Source organism: Dreissena polymorpha, chromosome 11, assembly GCF_020536995.1.
Source record: "Dreissena polymorpha isolate Duluth1 chromosome 11, UMN_Dpol_1.0, whole genome shotgun sequence".
Taxonomy (NCBI): domain Eukaryota; kingdom Metazoa; phylum Mollusca; class Bivalvia; order Myida; family Dreissenidae; genus Dreissena; species Dreissena polymorpha.
Genome location: NC_068365.1, coordinates 20922415 through 20948439, shown reverse-complemented (window position 1 = coordinate 20948439; position 26025 = coordinate 20922415). Strand labels below are relative to the sequence as shown.

The 26025-nt window shown below is 35.7% G+C and overlaps 1 protein-coding gene across 1 annotated transcript in view; it reads right to left on the bottom strand.

Annotated features, from left to right (window-relative positions):
- Positions 1-26025, bottom strand: part of LOC127849670 (uncharacterized) — a 150956-nt gene that overhangs the window by 69698 nt on the left and 55233 nt on the right. Inside the window, exons 14-18 of the mRNA XM_052382417.1 lie at positions 21135-21205; positions 8633-8828; positions 4424-4535; positions 1976-2106; positions 1587-1651 (exon numbers count right to left, since the gene is read on the bottom strand). Coding sequence (XP_052238377.1) covers positions 1587-1651; positions 1976-2106; positions 4424-4535; positions 8633-8828; positions 21135-21205 — 575 coding nt within the window. The remainder of the gene's footprint in view (positions 1-1586; positions 1652-1975; positions 2107-4423; positions 4536-8632; positions 8829-21134; positions 21206-26025) is intronic.

Here is a 26025-nt window from a genome sequence, read left to right as displayed (position 1 = left end):
AAATTAGACGCGTCATTGAATCGGTTTAAACATCCAATGCTATACATTGGCCTTTCCCAGGCATTGCCTGTAGTCTAAGGATTAGTTTGGTTTATGTCGTGTAATATGTAGTGGCCAGTACTGTTTCGGCAATTGGTCACTTTCATTAAACACAAACTAGCGGTTGTGTAAATAAAACATTCTTCTGCTGCTATTAAAGCCATACCATACTTTCTCTACACTAAACTATTGAAAATAAACAAATATGAAACAATTTTGTTATAGAACGTCTTCTTGTTTAGGTATATGCAAACTCCAACACTACATTCAAAAAGTGTGCCCTTGCCGTTTGTTATTTGGTACAATACGCTGTCACTGATTAAAATGACGCAAACATGTAAAACATTAATTTTTGAAAGTATTCGTAATCAAAAGAACATGGTCGCATAATACAATCGAAAATATGTCAAGCCTTTATACATCGATCATTTATGTCTACTAATACACAAATATCATGCACTTAAAAGGACAAAGGATCGATTTTAAATTTTGATCTTATTGATGAGATACCTCTCATTAATAAAACTTGGATACCACATTGTATCGACCTTTGTGCTTCGAAATAATTTAATAAAGAAAAAAATTATTATAGCATTAACAATCCAAAATTGCATTGCATGGAAGTAAGTGTTTGAAAATAGTATGTGAAGTAATGAATGGTACACAACTATATATATTTCGTGAGCCACCGAAACAAAAAAATTACGACACAAATTAGCTCAAATGTGAACTTTGTAAATATCTTAATTATAATTTGCAAGTTTTACGAATATTATGTTAAAAAAGGACAACAATGATACTAATATACTTTTTTATATAAGAACTGATTTTTCTTCTGTAATGAATGTTAATGCGAACGTAAACAAATATCAGTTGTTTGTTAACATTCTTGTTATTAAGGATTTCCAATTTAGTAGCGTTTATAGCTGTTTTTAACTGCAAAACTGAACAGAAAACTACACGAGAAAGTAAATGTTTGATTCTTATATTGGTTTTTATTTATTAGAATGTTTAACTCGTACAGTGTTGGCTTGAAGGTGCGTTGGGTAAAACTATCCGTCGGTTAAAAAGCCCCAAATTGTCAAAGTAATCAATTAAGATGCAATGACATTATTTTTAATTATATTATATTATTTGCCGTTCACTATGTTGCTTTAAAATGGCTTGATCCCTTTTGATCTCTTTAGTACTCTATCGATTGAGCCAAGTACATTTTATAGCTCCTACTTCATTGGTGACGGTTTCACAAATGCACACACAGGGTAGCGCCAGACGTCTATAATCAGCCCTCTGTCTACATTATAGGAAATATTTGAACACAACTTTTGCATCAGTGTCATCCAACGAGCATTAATTACAATGATGTTTCATGAAAGTGAGTCCAGCGATTAATAAGCAGATGCAGTTTAAATGAAATGTTGGTGGACGACCAACGTCTAACGACGTATAACGAAATAGACGCGGTAGTGTTGTGTACACAACAACCATACACTTAATAGACGTGGGCACTTTGATGAGCGAAAATGCCAGTACGTCAAAATACATACCGTTTGCCAGTGCTATCCAAAACAAATAAGAACCCTTCTTCGTCAATACCGAACATTTCTTTATCCTGAAATAAACGCATATGTATGCACATTATGAAACAAAAAACATTTAACACCTTTAGTGTTGAAAATTTTAAAATGCACATGTTGTTCAAGTTGAAGTCACCTTTGTTCGCATTACAATGTTTCATTACGTAAACATAGTAAGTTAATATTAAGTGGTTCAAATGAAATCTTAAACCACCATAGATATTATTGTATCCCGTTTTAATAAGCTCTTTGCATTAATTTAAGGTAAAACACTGTGATTTCAGTACATGCTAAATATTAAAACAACGCAAACTAATTAAATTGGTAGATGTTATGTTGAATGTATGCTTCAAACATACCTTCTTGTCACGCCGCAGTAGCGCACGCACCTTGCGGACATTTTCTGTCAGAACGGCTTTTACCATTTCGTCCTTCTTATCTATAGGCGTGTGTGTTTCGAACCATTTTTTTAACTGGCTCGTAAGGGAATCTAGAACCGGTGACATATATCATTGCTGAAGTTTTGTGAGGCATTGGACGGAAAATGCTTTCTAAGCATACATCAACTTGATATGATCATTGAACGCAATAAATTACCGGACAAGACCACAAAAATGGGTTATAATAATTTGTAACTACATTCCATAGAGCCAGCTTTGAAAGTCTGTTGCGCCGACGTTTAATATTAAGTTCTCACTATATAGAGAAAAAGCATCATTGATAAAACGTCTGGTTGATGATACTCGAACTTAATCATTCTTAACAATGAGAATATACACTTAAATTTTACAGTTTAAAATTGAATTCAATAGCGTCGGTAGAGCGCACATATAGCATCGTAGTTCAGAACCGAATGAATGGAGGTAATATCAAAGCGACACGGAATTTATTATAGTTGTCCTCTTCTTGGATGAAATGCGATATATGGCAAGTTTGTCAAGTGGCTTTAGTTGAACATCTCCTGTTTCATTCAGGATGTTAAAAACGGTTAGAATAAAATGTGTTTAAAATAAATTTGATATTTCTAGAAAGTGTATGTTTTCATTATAGTTCTTTCGCGAGAACTTACATTATAATTTACTAGCTTAAGTGCTTCTCTGTTTTTGGCATCAATTTGTTTCAACATGTACAGTTATTTCATTTATTTTGCGTTACTGTTCTAAAGATCAGCGAAACTTTTCTGCAAGTGTTCATTTTCGAATTTCATACCTGCTTATTTTTCAATATTAATATATTATAAATGTTCAAACACGTCTCATAGTTGAACATTAAATTCGAAAACGTGGTCTGGATAGGTTATCATAAGTTAAGCTCCGAAAGGATTAAAACAAGTTGGACATTACATCGAAACCAACAAACATTTGACATGCTTGGCAAAACATTTCACATAGATCTTACATTTGTTATAGAATTTAATAACAGCGACAAAATAATGTAAGTTCAATATTATTGAACAACTGGTCCGGAAGGATTTTACCAACTATTGTCGAATTCAAGTTAAACAACTTTAGCATTACCATTTTAAATCATCTCTTTGATTCCTTGCGAAATATGCCTTTTCGTATCAAACGGTATACCCATTTACAGTGGATTTAATATCGAATTGTACATATAATCATTTGACTGCACAAACTCCTTATTACTTACAATTGGATATGCCACATCTGCCAACTGTACTTGATGTCAAATTGTGTGTGAAGCTATTGAACATATTTTGGGGAATGTAAGCATATCAATCATTTAATTACTGATTTATTTTCGGGTTGAAATCATTTTTCGATTTTTCTAAATATGCCTTTTCTTTATACTAGGACTTCAAAATTTCTTTTGTTAAAACTGTTAATCTAGAATTGTAAAATGAGTCAGACAAGACTCACCCTAAAAGCAGCAAAATCGTACCTAGGTTTGCATCGCAATGTACTTAACAAAATAAATTATTTTAATGGTTTGCGTCAAAGTAAAGAATGGAGATTATTGTTACTCCTATTCCAGTATTTGTGATAAAGAAATAAAGAATATTTAGTTTAAGTCAAGTATTACTCTAACATATGCTGCTTATATTGTAATTTAATTTTTATTTTGATATGTAATTTAAAATGCATGTATTGCCTGTAAACTCTGTAAGGTGTGAAATGGGTACCCTCGGCCCTCGCACACCTATTCACGAGGACAATACCATGTATTGTACGGAAAGGAAATAGTATCCCCAGTTAATCTTTTTAAATAATATGAACATAGGTATCATGTATACCATTACATTTATCTCCTAACTAGCATCGAGGTTGTTTAACGCGACATGACGCCACACACGCGCGCGCACGAACATTCATGTACAGTTAGTAAACATTAAACCTGCGGCCCAATTTTTTATAGCTCCAAACGCAATCAGACGCAATACATGTATATCTTAAATTTTATTTAATGCTTTCCGGGGGTTTATAGAGAAATATCAGTGAAATAAAACTGATATTTCACTGTTTTAAACAATGAAAAATAACAGTGAAAAATATCGATATGTATCACTGTTTTACTGTGAAATGATGTCCTTTTTTCGATGAAATGACGTCATAAATCCAGCGAAATTATCAAGTAAAACTCTTTTACAATTTGAATAAACGGTGAAAAACATAAAATATAAAGAGCATTTGTTGGATTCGGCGGAACATCGATTTTATTTCAATGCGCCACTCGTGAAAATATTATTTTATATGATCACGAGTGAAATAAAATCGATATTACATCTAATCCAACAAATAATCTCTATATATTTGCATTATAGAAAAGCTGAAACAAAGAGGCAAACTTACCAAACGACACTAAAGCAACCTCCTCTGATCTATACCAATCACGTGAACCACACACGTCGATCTGCAGGCCGTCATCTTTCACTTCAAGTACTGTACCAATTTTTCCGTATGTCTTAAAACAAGGGAACATTTTAACAAGTTGTTATATCTTCTTATACATTTTATCTAGACTAAGCACAATAATACTATAGGTTTTTGTCCATTAATGTATGCAATTTTTAATTATTAATTAAAGGCGTTTTAAGAAAATGAAAACAAAATCCAAAATAACAACAACGTGATTTGTTTACCAGCATTTAAAGGAAACCCTGACACTTTTATTGTCATGAGTATTTTAAATTTTGTGTGCGATACTCGAGTTAATATCGATTGAGGAAACAACACACATATTATAATTATTCAATCCCCTGCAATGCGTTATAACTATATAAATTTAAATGACGATTATTCATAAATAAACATGTGATATACACATGTATATCTATGGTGTATGTTTCTCCGCTATATGCTTTGTTATTATAGGGTTTACATCTAATTATTAATTCTTCAGAATGGGTACAAACACATTAAATAAAGTTGAACTTATTGTTGTTTAAGTCATCACACAATTACCCGTCAGCCCTTTGAGCTATCTTTTCAGTACTCTTCATGCCCTGACTTAATTCAAGTTATTTTTATGGGCATTAATTGGCATTGAAATTCTTATCCCAAGCTCAATATGTAATGGGTACAATTTGAAAGGTTGATCCGAGGTTGTAAGTTCTAACTGTCACCATTTACACCAAGGGACCACATATCATTACTATCAATAAATGCCCATTATATATAAACTTTGAACGAGTTTTATATTTATATTAATGATAATGTTTCTGGGTAGTATCTTTGACTTAAGAATGTGATGCTAAAACCGGGCCAACTATCTTATTAAACTATGATTTATGCCAAGATATGATATTTTATCCTGCCTCTGTTGCAAAGATTGACCTAATAAAGCAGGATCGAATAAACTAGTTGATCTTAGGCAGTACCTCATGTGACCGCGATCTAACCGTTAGTATGTATTTCTACGCGCCGATTAACATGTTCTAATAGTTGACCTTTGACATTGATTGGGACGCATCATGAATGTTATTGTTATATAATATATATCATCCTTTTTTCCTCTTTAAATATATTACCGAACCAGCTTTCCGTATTTATCTTTTTTATTTACTTGATTACGCAATTTATGACGAATCTAGTGTGACCTTATTTCTCAGACGAAACATACTATCTAGTTTCTCTCAGGATTTTAGGTACAACAATTTTGACGTGGTGGTTTTAACAATATTTTGTTTAATAAATATGTTTAAAGCATCGAACGAATCATAGACGTATTTCGGAGTGTGTGGTTGTCATTGATAATTGTTAACTTCGATAGGAATAAAATAATTCGCTACGTCAGGATTACGATTTTGCAAATCGGGTTATGGGTCAGAGTTGTTAGCATTTGATACAAACGCTAAAAAAAAAAGCGTGGTTTAAAATACATTTCGTTAATAGGGATTGAAGAATCAAAAATGGATTTCGAAAAGGGATGGAAGAACAGAAAATGGATGTGTATATCGTTGTAACTCTATTGTTATACGCAGTGGATTAAAGTTTTCATTAAGGTAAATAAAATTTAGTTTTTGTTTTGCTGCTGCATTTAAAAAAAAAAAATTAACAAGAAAATATCACATTCTCGATTCGTTTTTTTATTTCTCCTCATATTTTTAATAGGAAAATATTAAAATGAACAGTTTAAAGTGGAACTATTTTTTACGTAACACAATCGGTAGTTATTCTCTCATCAGGAATGTTGTGCACATGTAGGAGATTCGAACAGAATAATTATATTGTTGTGTCATTTCATCATTTGTCTTTGATTAAATGTGTCAACGGCATGAAGCAGAATTAATCGAATGGTTGCTAAAGCTTGCCCTTTTTTCCTTTTCTAAGCTTCACCGGATAAACTTTCTCCATCTCCGCACCAACCATGTAGTCTCTCTATATATAACATATTCAGTGACTACCACGTCAATTACACAACAAAGATGACCCAGTATATATAGAATGCCAAAACAGACACAAACATATGCAAAAGGACAGTTAAGACATGAACTCTATTCATTACTGGGTATTCAGAAAACTCAGTTTCTAGTACATCATCTCCTCTCCTTTCGACTTCGCATTATTCAAGTCGATGAATTACTGCCGTGGCATTTGGGGAAACACAAAATATCCAGTTCAAGACAATTAATTGCAAACACAAACGTTTGATTGTTAAATGTTTACGATACCTTAACAGCTCGGCACATACCTTTACACAAAATACATCTTCCCTTTCAGTGGATTATAACTAGAAAACGTGTGTCAGTTTTATAAAATTGCACTGCCCTCAATTGTGTACATGTAACAGTATTATGACATTTCCAAGTATAAACATGTACCTAACATTCATAACACACAATAGTCAACCGAAGTTAAAGTTAAACTTATTCTAGAAAACTTGTTGATCCCTATATATCCTCTATGAACCGTACTTATATCAACCCCCTAGGAATAGAAATAAAATAAGTGTTGATACCGCACGAGAACTAACTTGACATCAACAGACAGTAGATATACCTAATGACTACGAGTCCACGAATACGTTTTAAAAGGAGGCCATTCGGATCAATATGTTCAATAACGGTAGTTGGTATATTTTACTTTGTTTTCGAATGTGAAGCATATCTTAATCAGTTTAAGAATACAAAAATACTTCGTTTAACTGCGGAAAATGTAAGGAAAGATGCATATCAATACACATTTCCGCGAACACAGAATTAACTTTTTGAGACCATAAGCTCCTGTTCGAAAACGCCATTATCGCAATACTTCTTAATGGATAGCAGGGGGACGTCTTCAGGACATCAGTTGGTGTACGTCAGGGATGGCTGCTTTCCCCCGTCCTGTTAAACCTTTTCTTTAGATTATACAGAAATTCCCCATGACCAACAAACCTCTATCTCCATCGGTGGAAGATTTCACCAACAGACTGTATGAAAGAGCAGGAGCACAATGGTTGGAAGCCAACTCGGAGAAGCCGACTATCATGGTGAACAGAACGACGAACATCAGAGCAAACCTCACCATAAACGGCGAGAAGCTCGAAGAAGTGTCCAGCTTCAAGTACGTGGGTGCAACCCTATTCAAAAATAGTACCCGTACCGCTTAGGTCCGAATAAGAATTGACCGTGCGACAACAGCGTTGCACAGACTGAGAAGCTTGTGGACAAGCAATTCCATTAGCATTCCCACCAAATGCAGGCTCTTCAAGTCCCTCCTTCTCTCCATCCTAATTCACCTCTGCGAGACATGGACGTTTCACGCGAACACAGAACGCAGGATATAGGCATTCAAACATATATATCCGAAGAATGCTCCACATCACTTACACGGAACACAATACAAACTAAAACGTACGGAACATAATTGCAGCACTTATTGGCCGACAGGAGACTCTCATATCGACCGACAAACGATGACATCTTGCTTGGTTTGGGCACTTCACCAGACACTACCCTCTGTGCAAGATTGTTCTCTGGGGCACTATATATGGAGGTCGATGTCATGGCCGTAAAAAGACAAGCTGGATGGACACTCCCTTTGTATATATGCATTACCTTATGTATCACACAACGAACCTGACTGAAGGAGGATTGATTTATTATCATCCATCATTACCCACAACGGCCAGATCGATCAAGGGAAGAATGGTTATGATGATGCTACTGATGATAATGATGATGATAATTTGGTATAATACATAATACGACAATGTCGCATTCACATTTACATGTTTTAATCGTGAAAAGGAATGACATTTGTTTGTACGACCTTCATGAGTAAATCACGCTTGCTCAAAATAAAGGTGAACATGTCCAGGTCTCAATAAATATCGGCTAAAGCTTTCTATTGGACAGAAGAATATTCATTAATAGCTAAAATACACGCTATGTCGCAAATTGGCATTTTTAATATTATTATTTTAATCAAATTTGTCTGTGATCGTTTTTTCAATTCAATGGTGAATTATTTTGCCGATAATCTGCACAAATGTAATTTAATTTAAATACAGATGATACATCGAATGCGATTTGTTATGAAATATATCAAAAAGATTACAAATATATGTATACTCACCCGATCAAAGCGAATCCGCCACTCGTGGTCTTGCATGTCCTTATACAGCTTACTATGATTGCATATTTGTACCAGATCGCCAATTTCGAAGGGCTGATCAGTTGAACTGTCAGCCTTGGTGGTAATTTCTGTACCTCTTAGATAATAAGTTCTACTTGCAATGACGTCGGTCTGTTCATCTAGTTTGATTGTTTTTCTGTAATGACAAGGGGCCATACATGTTTAGATTTCTTTGTATTTAGTATTAATACGAATGTACATTTTTTCCAACTACGTAATACAGGTAGTTCCGACATGCATAGTTTAATGGAAAAATAGTAGATTACTTTAGCGTTTAACGGAAACTTAAACAATTTTCTTGTTTCCCGGTACCATTACTGTGCTGGGATGAGAACAGGCAACATATTAGACTGTGGGCACATTATAAGCTGCAATATTTGCGTTAACACCACCTATGACTATATTTTAATAGCACATCACATCGTTAGATCAAATGTTAAACACATTCTCTGAAACATTAACGTACAAGCAAATATGCGTCGTGGTTGAATCATTTTTGGAGCATGTTTGGACAATGTGTTTGCACTAAGTTTATTGAGATGAACATACGCTGTCCCTGTTCTCGAAAAATATTGTTATGAAAATGTGTCAATGGTATCAATTATAATGATCGCATAAAACCGCATTCTTTAGATTACTAAGAAATACTTTGACAATATGTTATATTAAAGACTTTCAACTTTTTATTCAAATGTACACATGTTTAAATTAACATAAACGAATCTGACAAATGTTGGAATATTATATTACTTTATAGAGTGTAACGCGTGCGACAACTTCGATACCTCACCAAATCCGCCAATCATCGAATACACTAAAACTGTTCTAATGCTTATAAATACCTAAGTGGAGATAAGGACCGTACGATAAATCACAAGAGAAATAGCCATGATCGGATAGAATTAAGGTGATCTTGAGGGATCATTTTAGACGTGTTCAATTACGTATATACTATTATACTATTATAATCAATATTTTGTATATGTCATATATTTATTCAGTTTGATGTTCACATTCGCATCTTTTGAATTTAAATGACGTATGTGCAACCCGAGACAGAGAACATCTAGTGAGGAATCACAATTACCATTTTCCTATTTGGCTTATATTTTGATTTTGCTATACATGTAAAAGCACGTTGACTCAGATTTGAGAAACCAAAAGCACAGAAATATGAAAAAACATATGGCGTACCAAAAGTCCTTTACATCAACTTGTTCGCTCAACATATTTCTCAAATAATGGTCTGCAAGTTGTAAAACAATGACCACGAAGTAGAATATCATGATATAAATTGCGTTTCAAGATCAAGGTCTTGGTTTCGTTGAATGCATAAACTGAACAGTCTTTTACTGCAAACGCCAGTTTGAAGTTTTATAGATTAATGGCATGGTTATTTGTGTTACTTCGATCTATCTTCACACGAAGGAATGAAAAACTATATTGACGATAATTTGTTATTTTTCTCGTATATAAATTTCACCTAACAGCGTCTTCACTCCATTTTGTACTAGTTGAACATAACACCATCAGAAATTAAATAAATACTGAATACTGAAAGTAAAGTAAATTCTATAAAACCTAACAAGTAAATTTTAGCGCAAAATACTAGTAACAAAAAACTACTGAGACATAGTGTTTCAGAAAACGACATTCAGGCTGGTCTGATAAAGACTGAAATCGTTAAAACTGGACTTTCTTTTTAAACCCTTAAAAATGGACTGAAATGTTCTAGGGTATGCTGGCTAGTCGAAGAAGTTCATTATACGATGGTTCTGTGAAAGTACGCAAACGTCCACACAGAAACGTCCACCCACGTCACACACTCTTAACTTCAGATGCGATTCTAGTCGAGACAACGTTCTATCCTTTTAAGCAGAAACTGTCAATGCATCGATCTTGCGTAAGCTTGCGACAGTTTGCTATGTTCGATGCAAACTAATGGCATTGCTAAAATAATTGACGAGGCATAATATTATATTAGGAACAAGACGTAGGGGACCTTGTGGTGGTAAACGCGAGTTATTATATCACTAAGGCAGAAATGAATTATATAGCTCACAAGCTCGAGTTTCTCGCTGTCAAATAACGACTATTTGCATGGCGTAAATTTAGAGGTTTCACTTATAATAACCGTTTTACCTAAGTGATGATTTGGCGAAACTCGATGCAACGAGAAGACGATAAATTCATATATACACATACGTCCATCGTTTCAAAGTGCATATCGAAATATTACAGTGTTGAAACAGCTTTGCTAAAAATGCATCACGACCTCCTGAATGCGGTTGATAAAAACTTAGTTACACTAGTTGTAATGATTGATCTTAGTGCTGCCTCGACCCTATTGACATACCAATGCCAATCTCAATGCTACAAAACTACTTTGGAATTGAAGGAACTTCACTTAATTGGAAAGACTCTTATCTTACTGAAAGATCCATGCGAGTTGATGTAAATAACTCTTCTTTAAAGTTTGACCCCATTAAGTGCGGTGTTCCCCAGAGCCGGTCCAGTAATTTTCACCATGTACATCGCTGCGCTGAATAAGGTTGTGCGATCGTAATATATAACTACGCGTTATGTAGATTCGCACCTTTTCCTGACTTTCAAAACGTAACATAAAATAAAAAGTATATGACATCAAATGAAACGTGAACGTTTGCGGCGACGTCGTGCGATGACGCGCCCAAAATCCTTACATTCTCCTGCCGACAAAATAATATATCATGACAATAAATGCAACACTATCATGTTCAAGGAAAAATATCAATCAATGTTCATTCACTAAAATAGTAACAATATTCCATCATGTTCATTATCACTGTTACTAAGGGTCCATCACATTAACTTCCATTGAATATAGTTTAACTATGGGTCGTGTCAACAGTCCATGTGCGATTTTCACGTGCGCTGCACGCGAGAGTACATCATCGCCCAGGATCAGCTCTTGAACGACGCCCATGTTCAATCGCAACCTCGTCGAGAAATAGTCATGTACGATGACAACATCACTTATCCGTATAGTCTGCTCGGTAGTCCCTCTCGTCTTATGGTGCTCGCGTAGTGACGTCAAGTATTCACGTTTCCAGCACGCCCAGTATTGGTCGATGATTCGTCTGTGTTGGTCAAAACGTCGTGCGTTCTCTCTGGTATGATTGCGCCAAATGATATCGTCTGCATCGGGAGTGTCGTATGTAGGTAGTGACGTCATCCGCGTGCCGTACAACCGAGCGAATGTTAACGGCTCTGGATTTTCACGTGATGTCGAAACGAATGTCAGCGGTATTTCATTGATAATTGCCTCTACTTCAGTGACGATGGTCTGCAAAGTATGTAAGTCTACTGAAGCATTACCAAGTACTTTGTTAATGGTCTTCTTCGTGATGCCTTTTAGCCGTTCCCATTGACCACCATACCAAGGTGCGCGTTGCGGTATGAACTTCCATTATGTGCCCTGTACTGCAAGACACGCCTGAGTGGTGTGTGTCAATCGGCGAATGTGACTCGCCGCAGCTCGGAAGGTGGTCGCATTGTCTGACATCGTGATCTTCGGTACAGATAGTTGGCTGTCAAACCGTCTAAATGCCAGCGTGAAGGTTTCGTCTGATAAGTCGGGAACAACTTCAAGGTGCACGGCTCGGGTACTGGCGCAGGCAAATAGGCAAATGTACACCTTTTGTATACGTGTTTTCTCTCTGACATGAAGGGCACCCGTAAAGTATACGCCGATAACAGTGAAACTCTGTCTTTCGGAAGTGGAGCGGTAGGCGCTCTGTAGGGTCTGCTGTTGATCTTTAAGCACTTAGTACAATTCCTTAAAATACCCTTGACTCGCTGGCGAATTGAAGGTATCCAGTATTTTTGCCGTATGTGAGTTACTGTGTGCAAAATGCCGGCATGTACCTGGCTGCAATGCGCGTCTCTAATGATCAATGTCGTAAAATGACTACTCGTAGACAGGAGATACGCGAATCTTGCAATTGCAGGTATTCGTGCGTTTTGAATCCTCTCGCCACAGCGAATGCATCCATCATCGTCAATGTAGAGACGTTATTGCTTAATGATCGAATGTCGTATGTTGTAATTTTTAAGCTCTGTCATAACGTCATTGTAGCCCTGGTTCTGGACACTTCGTTTCAATGCTTTCTCAACAAAGTTCATCTCATTCACAGAAATACAACCGAGTTGTCGAGTTTCTGGTGTTGACGGGCGATTTCTTACGAATCTGTGTGCGAAAGCAGTAGAACGAATTAATTTCGGTTAAAAGCTAAATCTTTCGCAATCGACAGTGAAGTGAAAATCAGTTGCTGTCATCAGGTTGGAGGTCTGTACGGCACACGATTTCATCATAATTCTCATCTTCTTTTTCGTTTTTCTCGTCTTCTTTTTCTTCTTTTTTTTTCAAACAACACTGTCGTTATTGCTGCTGTATTCCATGACGGCCATTTACTTTTGTCATTCAGCCATGGGGGACCTTCTCTCCAAAGAATGATTTTCGTAAGTTGAGACGCAAAGATGCCGCGTGTCTGGAGATTCACCGGATTGTCGACTATCAGACAATACCGACACTCCGCGTCTGGGACGAGCTTCCGGATCTCTTCAACTCTGTTCTTTTCAAAACGTTTTGATTGTTTTGTAGAATGTATCCAATGCAGCGTGATCTGACTGTCAGACCAGCAGATTTCTCTCTTGCAAAGAAAAGCTTTCATCACGTGCTGGGCGACACGTGCGCTAATGAGCGCCGCTATTTATTCCAGCCTCGGTAGTGATAATGCCTTTACTGGAGCCACTCTGTTCTTGGAAATGTGTTCATGTATGCGACTGCGCCGTACGCACGTGTACTGGCGTCAACAAACACGTGTAACACGTAGTCTTCATCGATCATGTTCGATTGGCTGTCCGGAAAATACTGCTTCATTTAAGTCTTCTGCGATGTGTAGCCAGGTGTTTTGTTTACGTTCCGGAATTGTTGTGTCCGACGAATACTTCCGCTTTCATAGGTCCTGAATCAGCAACTTTGCACGAATGGTGAGTGGGGCTTACATGCCAAGCGGTCATCAATCTTTGAAGTCTGCTGTAGAATTCCACGCTTAGTAGCCTTTTCCTTGGAATTAATAGAGCGTATGGTCAAATGACATCTGGTCTATTTCCGGTTCCCATAGCAAACCTAACATCATTATCTCAGCATCCCTGTCTACGACACATTCAGCTTCTGCCATAGTCCTAAATGCGGTTTAAGTAGACGCCCATGATCGCAGGTTAAAGCCGCCGGCTGCCATCAAATCACGTGCATGGCGGAAGTACTACAGTACATCGATATCTGATGTAAACATGAAACGACGTTGTCGACGTGTAGGTCATTGCCGATTGTGCTCGCAGCTGGGATGTCTTTGTTCAGGGTAAGTGCTTCAAAATTGTTGCGCTTAGAATAAATGGGGAACACGTTGCTCCGAATAAAACCGCTCGGAAACGGTTTGTCGTAAGTGGACTGCATGGGTCTATACGGTCTGACAGCCAAAGGAATCAGGTGACATCACGATCTTCTGCATTTAGCAAAACGTTGAGGAATGCCTTCTCTATGTCAGAGACAACACCGTACTTGGCTTATCGAAACTTCATCAGTACCAGTGTGAGATCATTAAGTTCCGGTGACGTTGACATTAAATAATCATTGAGACTGGCACTTCCAGTTGCTTGTCCACAACTACAATCGTAAACAATTCTCATTGGTGTTGTAGCATAGTCCTTTTTAACCCAATGGTGTGGAATATAGTGAATACAAGCCGGTGTGTTATCGTTTTCGACCCGTTCAATAAATACGCGTCTCTCTTGGTCATTAATGATCTTGCTATAACAGGCAAGTGTTGCTGGATCTTTACTAAGTCTGCTTATGCTACTTTCTGTTCGCTTCCTTGCTGTTTCGTTATGTGTAGGTAGATTCGCGTGTTCCTCTTTCCTTTGCAATCTTGCTGTGTATTTATCGTCTGAAAATGTCATACACGTGTCTTTGTAGTTTTCATATGGTCGACTGCGCATGCCTGTTCTGCGTTTCCGGTTTGATGCCTAACGTCTAAATATCCCAGCAGCGTGATACATCTATAGCTACATGCGCAGTGATAACATCCATAACGCTTGTTCCATGATTTGCGCATTCCGGAAGTGGCCCTAACAATAAGAAACCAAGACGAGATCCAAGTGCAGTTGGGCCGTCGCCTCTGATGATTCCATCACCAACGATATCACAGTAATGGTCGGCACCGATCAAAATGTTAATCTCTAAATCTGCTTCTGATGTAATTGGGTGTGCAAGCTTAAGGCCTCGAAAATAAGGAAGATCTGTAACAGATGACCGGAAGTAGTTGGACAGTGGTTTTGCAATGAAGGGTACAATCAACACACGTATCGGGATCTTTTCACCGTCGTCCGCTACCAATTGAACTGTGGATGTGTCCAGTCGCTGTGTCTTCTGGGCTGGATCTCCAAACGCGGATAGATTAATGCCGTCAGAACCTTCACGCTTCAAGTGCAGATGATCGGCCATATCCTGTGAGATGAAATACCGCTGTGCTCCTTCAACCATCAAAACGTAAGCGTCGAAGAACAACCCGTGTGAATACACTGGCGCTACCGCAGTTTTCAGCAGCACACTAGAGGGGGTCGATTTCGCAGTGGTGTGAAGCACTGTAGCGCCGGTATCGTTGATACAAGCACTTCCGATACTTTCATTCGGATGACTTCGGGTAACGGCTTTTCCGTTTCCTGTGGACGGCGTCTTTGCGTGTTTATTCTCGCACAAACTCGTGTGGTGTTTACGTGCACAATGTCTGCATCTTCATGACGATTGACATTCTCTCACTGAATGTCTGTTACTAAAACAATTAAAACACAGTTTCTTGTTCTTCACAATCGATACTCTCTCGGGAATGTTTCTTACAGAATAACCGTCACCATTGTGTATTTTTCCGCAAAATACACATTCTTTACGTTCTTCTTACTCTCATGTTCACTTAGCGTCATTCGCGTATTGGCATCGGTTCGCTTCTGTCGATTTCCGTTCATCCGGGCACTTGAATGGAAGGCTGCTGTCGGAAATGGTGTGTCGCGGATTTCATGACTGTTCCGAGCTTCCATAATATCGATCCGCTTTTATTTTCTCGGGCTAGATTTCTTTGAGTTTCCTACGGAGTCTTTCTAAAATGATAGGAATCAACAGATTACCGTTGGAATCATGTGCCTCTCTAAGTGCCTCAAAAACTCGGATGTTGGTTTCCAAACGATCGTAGAAGTAACGAATCTCTCGGCGGGTGACGGCAGCTGTATATTGAACATGTTGGCAGCGGTGATCTTCTGAATCTGTCCATAAAATTATAGCTTGCTGGTAGTGGGCGTTACTTAGCGTAAATCTCTCAATTGTTCTGGCAGCTTCGTCTTGCATAAGAGATTTCAGGTATGAAAAATTGTGTATGTCAGGTAAGTGGGGGTTGTTGTGTACGGCGGATGAAAACGAATCCCAAAACTTAGGCCAGCTCATTAATTCACCGTTGAACGTCGGTGGTGTTAATTTTGGTAAATGATGTAGCATCTGCAGCTGTTCGTGTACTTGCTGTACCATCTCGAGCGGTTCCTGTACAGCTGGGGCATGTATGTGCGGCATATATGACTGGTTAATCTTTTCAGCTTTATGTTCAAGGCCAGCGGATGGGGCGCTCGAACCGTGTTAAGCGTTTGCTGAATGCTTCTTATATCTGTGCAATTTTAATTTCAGATGAAAACTGTATGTAGCTGTATCGCTGAGCTCGGTAGCAATGTTTTCCTCGTCGGTGGTGTTTGTAATCTTCTCGTCAAAAGATTTCAACAATGCAAGAACGTCATTGATCAGTTCAAAGCACAGCTCAAATTTATCGTATGAGTTTTTTCCTTTGCCGTTTCAAGTTGCACGAATAAATCTTCTAGCGTAGCCCTATGTTTGTCTCTTGCTGCTTTTAACTTCTGTAGGTTCATTTTTGTGGTCAGGGCATCAAAATGAGCGATCATAATAGATAACTACGCATTGTAAAGGTTCGTACCTTTTTCTGACTTACAATAACAAGTATAAATATGACGTCAAATGAAACGTGAACGTTTGCGGCGACGCCGTGCGACGACGCGCCAAATTCCTTACAAAAGTTTCCGAAAATATCTAGCAGGTTTGTATGTTTATGCGTACGATCACAAACTTGCATTTAAGATCCAACTTCGAAATCCTCCCAATGTAGCATCAGTGTAAGAACATGTCGGCAATGGTCTGCAAGACGTCATTGATTAGATGACTCGGTTCAAATTGAAAATGAACAATTCAAAAACAGTGATCATTCACGGTACCAAACAGCAATTGTCAAAATTAAATATATCCAGAAAAAATATTGGTGGCCGTGATATCAAATGTGTAGATCATCTTCGAGACCCTGATGTACAAATGAAAAACATTTTTTAAGTTTTGACCAGCACATCAAAAGAAAATGTCAAATCGCTAGTGTGCAATTGACAAATCTAACAACCATTCGCAGATCACAAAAATCTGCAGAGGTCCTTGTGCACGGCCTTATTCATTCTCACTTAGACTTTTGCAACGGACCTTTTACTGAAATCCCAAAGTATCAGATTGACAGATTGCAGCGAATTCAGAATTGTTCAGCCAGTATTGTCGCCGATGTTTCGCACGATCAGCCCAGCAAAGAGATTTTGAGATCTCAGCACTGGCTCCCAATACATGCACGTGTAATGTTCAAGATACTCCTGCTCACGTTTAAAACTAAATGTGGAACCGCTCCAATTTATTTACATCAGAGAGTTGTTCACAACTGGACAAGGACGTTACAGACTTAGATCAATTGATGAAAATAACTTTAACATCCCAAGAGATCGAACAAAGATGGCTGATTGATCTATACATGTAGCATCTTTTGGACCCAAGTGGTGGAATGCTCATCCAAAAGACTTAAAATGCATAAATAGTGAATTTCAGTTTTGATCAAAACTTTGAACGCATTTATTCTGCGTTTCCTTTGATAAATGAGCTTTTTGATAATAGGACTGTGTACAGCGCAATTGAATATTGAAAACTAATTTTGCGTAATATAAGTGTATTTGTATTTATATTGCAACGTCAGCATTCGCAATCGTAAATGAAAGGATAACAACGTTGCAGATGGTCTTAGTCTTATGTAACCATCGGTCATGGGCGTGATATGTAAATCAATTGAGGAAAACATTTAACTTGTTTAAGCCTGGGGTTCGCCAGGAAGTGATTTGTATTTTGTGGAATTACATTTTGTGGCATTGTGGACTTCAATAGTGTGGTAGTGTGGACTTTTACTGGACAGCCAAGAAACGGGTACTAGGTAACATTTTTTTAAATTGAGTATACCAACATATACGAATATATTTTAGCAACAAGAATCCATACAAAATTACAAATAAAAGGAAATGTTCAGAAGCGCCCTTAAGATGACATTTATCCGGGTTCGGACCAGCCTAATAAAAGGCGAACTGTACCAGCGGCGTAGGCGGCGATCTCATATCACCATTGGCTTTATATTCGCCATGTTGGCGAACACTCACATATTACTAAGCACCATAAAAAATAAGTCTGAAGCTTGACAAAAATTGATTGAAAATAGTATTGGCAAAATAACACAATAACAACACATAATTACCCTGTTTGATTATTGAATTAGCGACATTGACATGAAAAAGTGTATTGTGTTGACTTGAAATTAACTGACATAGAATGAAGTTGGCCATTTGGCAGCGAACAAACAAATGTACTTGAACTTTCAACAAGAGTCGCAGCCCAGGAACATAAATGTAAATGCATTTCTAAATAATTCGAAAACAAAAGGCCGAAAATAAGTCATTATCCGACTAAGTTATATATTTGAAAGCTCGATCAATCAAAATACGTTAATGTTCTTTAATTTGGATGAGGGAAATGTATTCGATTACCATAAACATGAAATTGTATCAACAAAATCCACGTTCCTGCAAGTCCCAGAGAACGTAGAACAATTTCAAGAAGCACCTCAAACAAATACTCTGTAATTTCAGGGTATTGTAAATAAACTTTGTAATAATGACTTTCGGAAGTTGATGAATGACTGTTATATTATTGTTGGGTTAGACATGACATTAAAAAATGTTAATGACAATTAAATCAAATTTGATCATTTCGTTTGCCCAAAGTCAATAAGAAAGCTAATGCTATAGTGAGGGCTTATTATATAATATACGAAAATATTATTTGGTCGCATGGAACTGGTCAATTTTAGTTAGATTTCCATTAAGATTAAAAAATCGCGGATGGGTAAGATAAACATCTCTATTGCACATATTTGCTATACTATTCAAACCGAAGATTCGAACCTTTACAGATTAATGTAATACCCATCCTTTAAATTTGATATCGAATGTATGTCAAATATTATACACATATATAAACAGATCGGCGATGTTTTTAAAAGTGGCGATTTAAATTCATATGCTGGTAAAAAATCGGACTAAGGTGAGAGCACTGATTTACAACAACTTTATATATATACAATTGGATGACGTTAGTGTAAGTAGTAATGTTTGCAAACACTAATTTTTAACTATGCCGGACAAAAGCTATTAAAACATTCTTGACAATTTAGGCCATAGGTTTATATTGCCTAAAATCGTGAACTTAAAATCGTAATATCCAAAACTCAAACTACTTCGCGATCAATACATCAAGGCATGGTATGATATAATACAGTCGCATTATACTTGAGATAATTATGTTTTAAGGGATTATGCATTTGCAAAATATGTTGAATGTGTTGATAGTGATTGTCAACGAAAATATTAAGTGTTAGTAATTACTCATTAAAATATAAACTGGTAGATACAATAACATTGCAAGACAAAACAGCCGTAGCAAACTGTAATATTAGCAGTAATATTATGTATTCAGCATATCCCTTTTATGTATATGTATGCGATATCGTGATTTAAGAATATAATATTAAGTTAACAAATCGTTTTACACGATCAACACGTTCACATCTTTGATGCCAAGATCTAACATAAGACAAGTAAAAAATATATCTAAGTTTATTTACAAGGCTATGTTCAAGGATTGATTATAATATTGATTCTTAGCTACGTTATTGCTTTTATTAAATGTACGATGTAAAACAAGTTATTAAGTTTTTAGTTATTTATGCGTAAATGTAAATATATATTAATGATTCACGATTTTTATTTAGTATTACATTTTTACATTTTATCGTCTGTGACCAAAGGCATGTATTGGCTGATTCTTCCAATACACTGAAACTGAACTGAAACTGATAAATGGTAATACCGTGAAATAAGTTTCGTCATAAAGCGAGAAAATAAACGTTTTCAAGAGCGCTTGCGCAAGTAAACATTTTTACTTCTATGTTTTTGCACAAAGCTTTTTGAAAACAAATGCATTGTATTGTTATTAAATGCTTTTTATAATTATCTTTAATGTTAGTTAATTTTGAGACGTGTTATGTCCATACTAATTTCTCATTGATACGTAATAATTAGGTTAATAACTAAACATTCAATCGCCATGTTAGATTTCAATATATATTTTCCATGGACTTCAAACGATATGTTTTGGGGCTTCATTGGGTACTTCGAATATGCAAAATGCTTATGACCGTCTTAGATTAAGTCTTCCGTATCAGAGGAAGGTATATATTATTTCATAGACGATGTGGTAAAGGCTTAAACTATGTTAACTCGATTCCAAAAACGGGCATCGCTGTTGTTTTTAAGTAAACAAAATCATTAAACAAGACACGGTTATACCAAGGTGACCAACTCCAATGTAAAGCGTATCCAATATGTACCTCGAGATATTATTTGGTAGCAACCATGTCTCAACGCAAAAAGAGAAGACGCAGAGGCTAATCCACGATAATAAATACCTAACAGAGGTGTTAAGCATAGTATTAATGCCAATATTGAGTGTAAGGATTTGTCACTTGAAACTGTGCTATTAACATTAACATTTAACAGTCGTTCTTACAAATCCTGATTAAGAAAATCAAAAAACAACAACATACAACACTTTTTTAATGGGAAGTTCAAACACTTAATATTAGCTAGTATTATAAACAGTATTTTTTTCAGCCTTAGAATACACGAATTAGGGAAATGTTCCCTGCGAGTTCAAATATGTTTGTAATTATTTTATTGTTAGCTCTTAACGAAAGCTATTTCAACAATTACTACACAGTGCCATCTATGAAATGATACACATAGATTGCATGTAGGATATATTTAAAGTAATAGCTATTCCAATGTATGGAAATCGTTAAGTTCATTAAAAACCTTGTTAAACCTATTTACATTCAAGCTGTACATTTTATAAGTTATACGTTATAAGTTATAAGAAATGTACCTCTTTCCTGACCCATCCTTAACATATAAGTCACCGTTGTAGTCGATTCCGACTCGAGTAGGTTTCTGCTTCTGAAATAAATATGTATTGGTGTCTTTATGAAATATTAACTACGTATCTCGGATGATCCATTATATAAATGAGACCAAATATTTATCGGCGGTACCGATGCATCAAGGCTTTATTGTTTACTTAACGGTTCGTGTATATGTTATGTTTTTCGTTTGTCCATTTGAAGAGACACTCCATTTTTCAAACGAAAGCATAATAAATCAAAGCGCTGAAGGCACTAAATGAGTTCACTATTGAATAATTCGCCATTCCATTCACATTTATAAAGATTGTGTCATAACGCACGAGTCAAGATTTGTGTGCACTTCGTATCATCCTATTTTATAGAGATAACTTAAACAAACTAACAACAACATGGTCTTTTTTTGACGTTCTGAAAACATAGAAAGTATGATGAAATGTTAATGAGAACTGAATATAAAGACAATTTGCAATCACCACCATCTTAAATGAATATTGTTGGAATATCCAATACCTATCTCAGTGAGAATATAATTTCATGATGGAAATTCCCTGTACAAAACTTTAGCTTTTTGACACCATATACAAATTCAAAATACTATTTACTCAGGAAAAAGGTAGTCATAAAGACAGCCCTGTTGACCCGGACTTTGTTGTTTATGCATTACTTGTTACCCTAGCAGTTCACGCGGTGTCAACTACTCTGACTTAAACAAAGGTATAGAGCACTAATGCGCTTTCTCGGCGTAGCTGTTTTACCCAGCTAAACAGTTAATTATTTGTTAAAGGCATCGACCGAATGCAAAACGTATTTTGGATTGTGTGTATATCATACATAATGTAAACTTCGATAGCAAGACAATAAAATAGTGTGATTTAAAATAAGTTTTGATTAAGGGATTTAAGAATAGAAAACGGAAGTGAATATCGTTTCGACGTTATTGTTATAAACATTGGATTAACGTTGACATTGAGGTAAGCGTGTCGTTTAATCTAAATTAAGTTTTTGTTTTTTACTCTTGTTAAAGCTGAAATAGTGTCAATGCTGTTCAATAAAACGCTTCAACACAGTGCACATTTAGTGGTGTGTAACCCCGAACGGTCCATATACAAAAAAATAGTGACCGGTCTATATACTCTTAGGTTTCTATATCGGATTTAACATATTTTGCATGACTGAAACCGGTCATATAGATATAGAAGGACCAATATCTCTGAGGTCTAATATATTAATTTTATAATGCCCCAAATGTGCGTTTTGTGTGCGTTATGTAACATACTATTGCGTTGTTAGCACCCGTAAATACAAAAGATCGCCGCTATCTAATAAGAACAAATGCACGTTACCCGGAAATATCAAAATTAAGCCCGCTGTAGTACATGTAGCATGCACTATAAACGAGGTTACAAAACATCCCACTAAACATGTTTATCAGCAAAAGTGCTATTTTCCCACATCTTTTAATAGCCTCAGATGCGGCAGATGCGGTAGTTATCGTTCTTATAGTAGTTAAGAGAAGACCGACTTGCAACGCATAGTACTAACCTAAGCTGTCCGCGAACAACTAAAAACCGTTTCGTGATGAACTGAGGGCTATTACGAATCGCGTAACATACAACTGTAATAAGTTCTACGAGAATATCAACTGTAATTTGGTTTGGTTTATAAAAAAAATTTAATTTATCAAAATATTGATAATGTGTTCTTGTTAAGCTACTTCAGTATGTTTTCAAATAAAACAATAAAACTGTACGGTTTCCATGACTTTAATGTATATTAATGAAAATATAAATAGGTAGGTGTTCTTGACAAACGATATAACAATTACTAATGCCATTCATGTAGAAACTAGCAGTATACGTAGTGAATACAAAGTTCCATCAAGAAGTTAGATACATTTTTCTTGCAAAACGTATACCGTGGTTTCCACTTGTTCACAAAGGTCAGTTTAAATTATTGAATGTTTAATATATATATAACGTATAATCTTATATTTATGAATGCCTTAAATATAGATTCGATTACAAAATATATGTTAAAGGTTGTTGAAGAAGTAGCTTTTAAGTGAGTTTCGTGTACAATAATGGCGTTATCGGAATTCAACCGAGCGCGGGATTGTAATACGTCTTCTATGAGTAACTATTAATAAAACTGATGCACGTAACTCATCTGAAGCGGATATTTGTTGTTTAAGTGTTTATAATAATGTTCCTATTTAAACTTGACGTAAAACTTGTATCTATTTAAAACAGGCATAATTCAAGACGTTTTTACTGTGTCTATTTTTTTGTTCCAGAACAAATTGAAACAGAAACAAACTTTGTAATTTGCTATTGTGCAACCCTATTGTGGCTTCTTCATGCATTGAAGGACGATAATCTTAATGAACACATCTTAATAATGCTATGTCTGTTGAGCTTTGATACATGTTTTTGTTCGTGCCTGTTACAAATACGGTTTTAGTGCTCTGGTCTGTATATGACCATGAGTATTTAAATAATAATTAAGTGAACACGCAACGTATGTTATCGTATCAAATTGTAATTGACTTCTTATGAGCGTAATGTTTATGAAACAGTTGAAAACAAGGCCCAGGTTTCCTGAGTAGTTCGTTTTAAAATGCGGTCCAAATGCTTTTAACTGTTTTATTCCTGAGAATTTTTTTTTATATAAGGGTACGAAAATATTTACAAGATTTGCTTATTTATGTTATATGCGTTCCTTAAGCACTATGTTTGTGTGTTATATATATATGTATTGAAAGTACATTAATGCATGTACGTTTGGAGTTTCAAAATCGAGCCTCCCACAATTATACGGGCAAAAGCAATGCAAGTATCTCCCTTGTATACTTATCTTGTCCATGTTCTGCCTCCGATTGTTTAGTAGCGAATTTATTTGATCCGATTAATTCATTATCTTAATGTCATTATTATCCTCACAAATCAATAAATAAAACTGTTTAAAAAAAATGATTCGCTGAATTCATGAACATCGGCGTTATTTGAGCTCTCAAATGTTAAATGGGGAGCTAACCACTGCGCGTCCGGTGAATAACGACACCGTACAATACTGTTTACTTGTCAGAATTCGTGACGCATTAACCATTCGCTCTCAGAAAGCAGTTTTATCCGTGATCATGAGCAATAGTTGGGTAAGTTGCGGTTGTTCTCCATGAGGAACACGTTTATTCGACAAATTTAACGTTATGGCGATTTAAATTTTCAGCATTTTAGCTAATTTTAACTGGTTTTAACTTTGTCTGCACTCACTTTTTCAATTCTAATGTATTTTCATATAAAAGGTAACAAATTACTATATAATGATTTAGGCCTCAAACCACTTAATTTATTAAAAATCGGTTGGTAATTATTGTATTTGGTTACATAAAATATCAATGTATTGTTAAAGATTACCTTTAAAGGCTTTTATCAAACGGAAACTGTTTTCGTCACATAGCAATTTTTCGCCGATTTTGAGATTAGTTTTATCTATGGCTATTCATTAAAACTATTTAAACAAAAACAATATCCATGTATTTAACGTTTTGGTTATATTTCTTAAGAATATTATACATGATTATTCAAAGATCCTCTCTCTTTGGTATGTAAAGACACGCAGTGATTGTTAACAATATTTCAACTCGTACTCAACTGTTTTCGTACCAAACTGTGAATGTGTGTAAACAATATTTTAACTTAAAAAGCTGTGATTACATGAACATAGGATATTGCCTTATAAATGTGTATTTTATTGATTTTTCTTTTGTTTGATATTTTAGTAGATGGTCTGTCAAGAACTGGGCGTCACACACTCCATACATTATTCTGCGCAGCAAACCTGACTGGATGCTAAACACTCAACAACGATGCAATTCTGGATCTATCAAACTTGCCAGTGATTTAAATTATGCAATTGTGGCCTTGAAATATTCAATAGTTCTGTTGGATTATTGTTATGTAACAAAAGTAGACTGTAAAGAAACTGCAGTTATTATGAAGAGTATCTGTATGTCATCAAAAAGCATTTTCAGCATAATAAATATAAGATGTACAAACAATAGTAAAAGAGAAGTGAAATAAACAACTAGCAGATAGCAAACATGTTAAAGCTATGTTTATACTAATAGTGTCAATGCATTTATATATTTTTAAAGGAAAGTCATGTATTTGATTAAAAGCATGCCACATGCAAGGAATCGCACTCAGTTTTGGGATTATTGTGTTTTGAAGACTTCTTGCAAGCCATTAAACTTTTAAACAATATTAACTAGCATGCTTTACTATAGAATTTGATATATATTGTGTAATTGAATGTTAATTTGTCTGTCCCATGATATAGTGGCAAAATTGTGCATAGTTTAAATACAAAAATGCCAGTGGATCTTCGGCATATAACTTTTGTATTCTTGCATAAATAATAAAATGACACATCATGCTGTTGTTTATGTTTATGTTTTTTATGTTTCATCAGTTTATGTCATGAACAATCGCTTTAAATTCCTTCTCTACTTCTTCCCATAAAATGCATGGAGCATACACCTTAGGGTAAAGAATAAGACCACTTTCAAGCTCAGTTACCCTTGAATCATTGCTGTGTATACTTTTTTGGCTTTAATTGAATACCAAAAAAAAAAAATCAGGAGAAGAAGTACCAGAAAATAAATGAAAGAAAAGGTGTATTTAATAGTAAATAAATTTCTGCTGTACAGAACAAACTCCTCCTGAATGTGTGTTTACTTGCTTGTTTCACTGTAGTTAACACTATTTGATTTATGGTACCATATGAGGATTGTGAATTAATTTAATTTTACATTCTACGGTAATTAATATGTTGGGTAAGGAAGGAAGAATACAA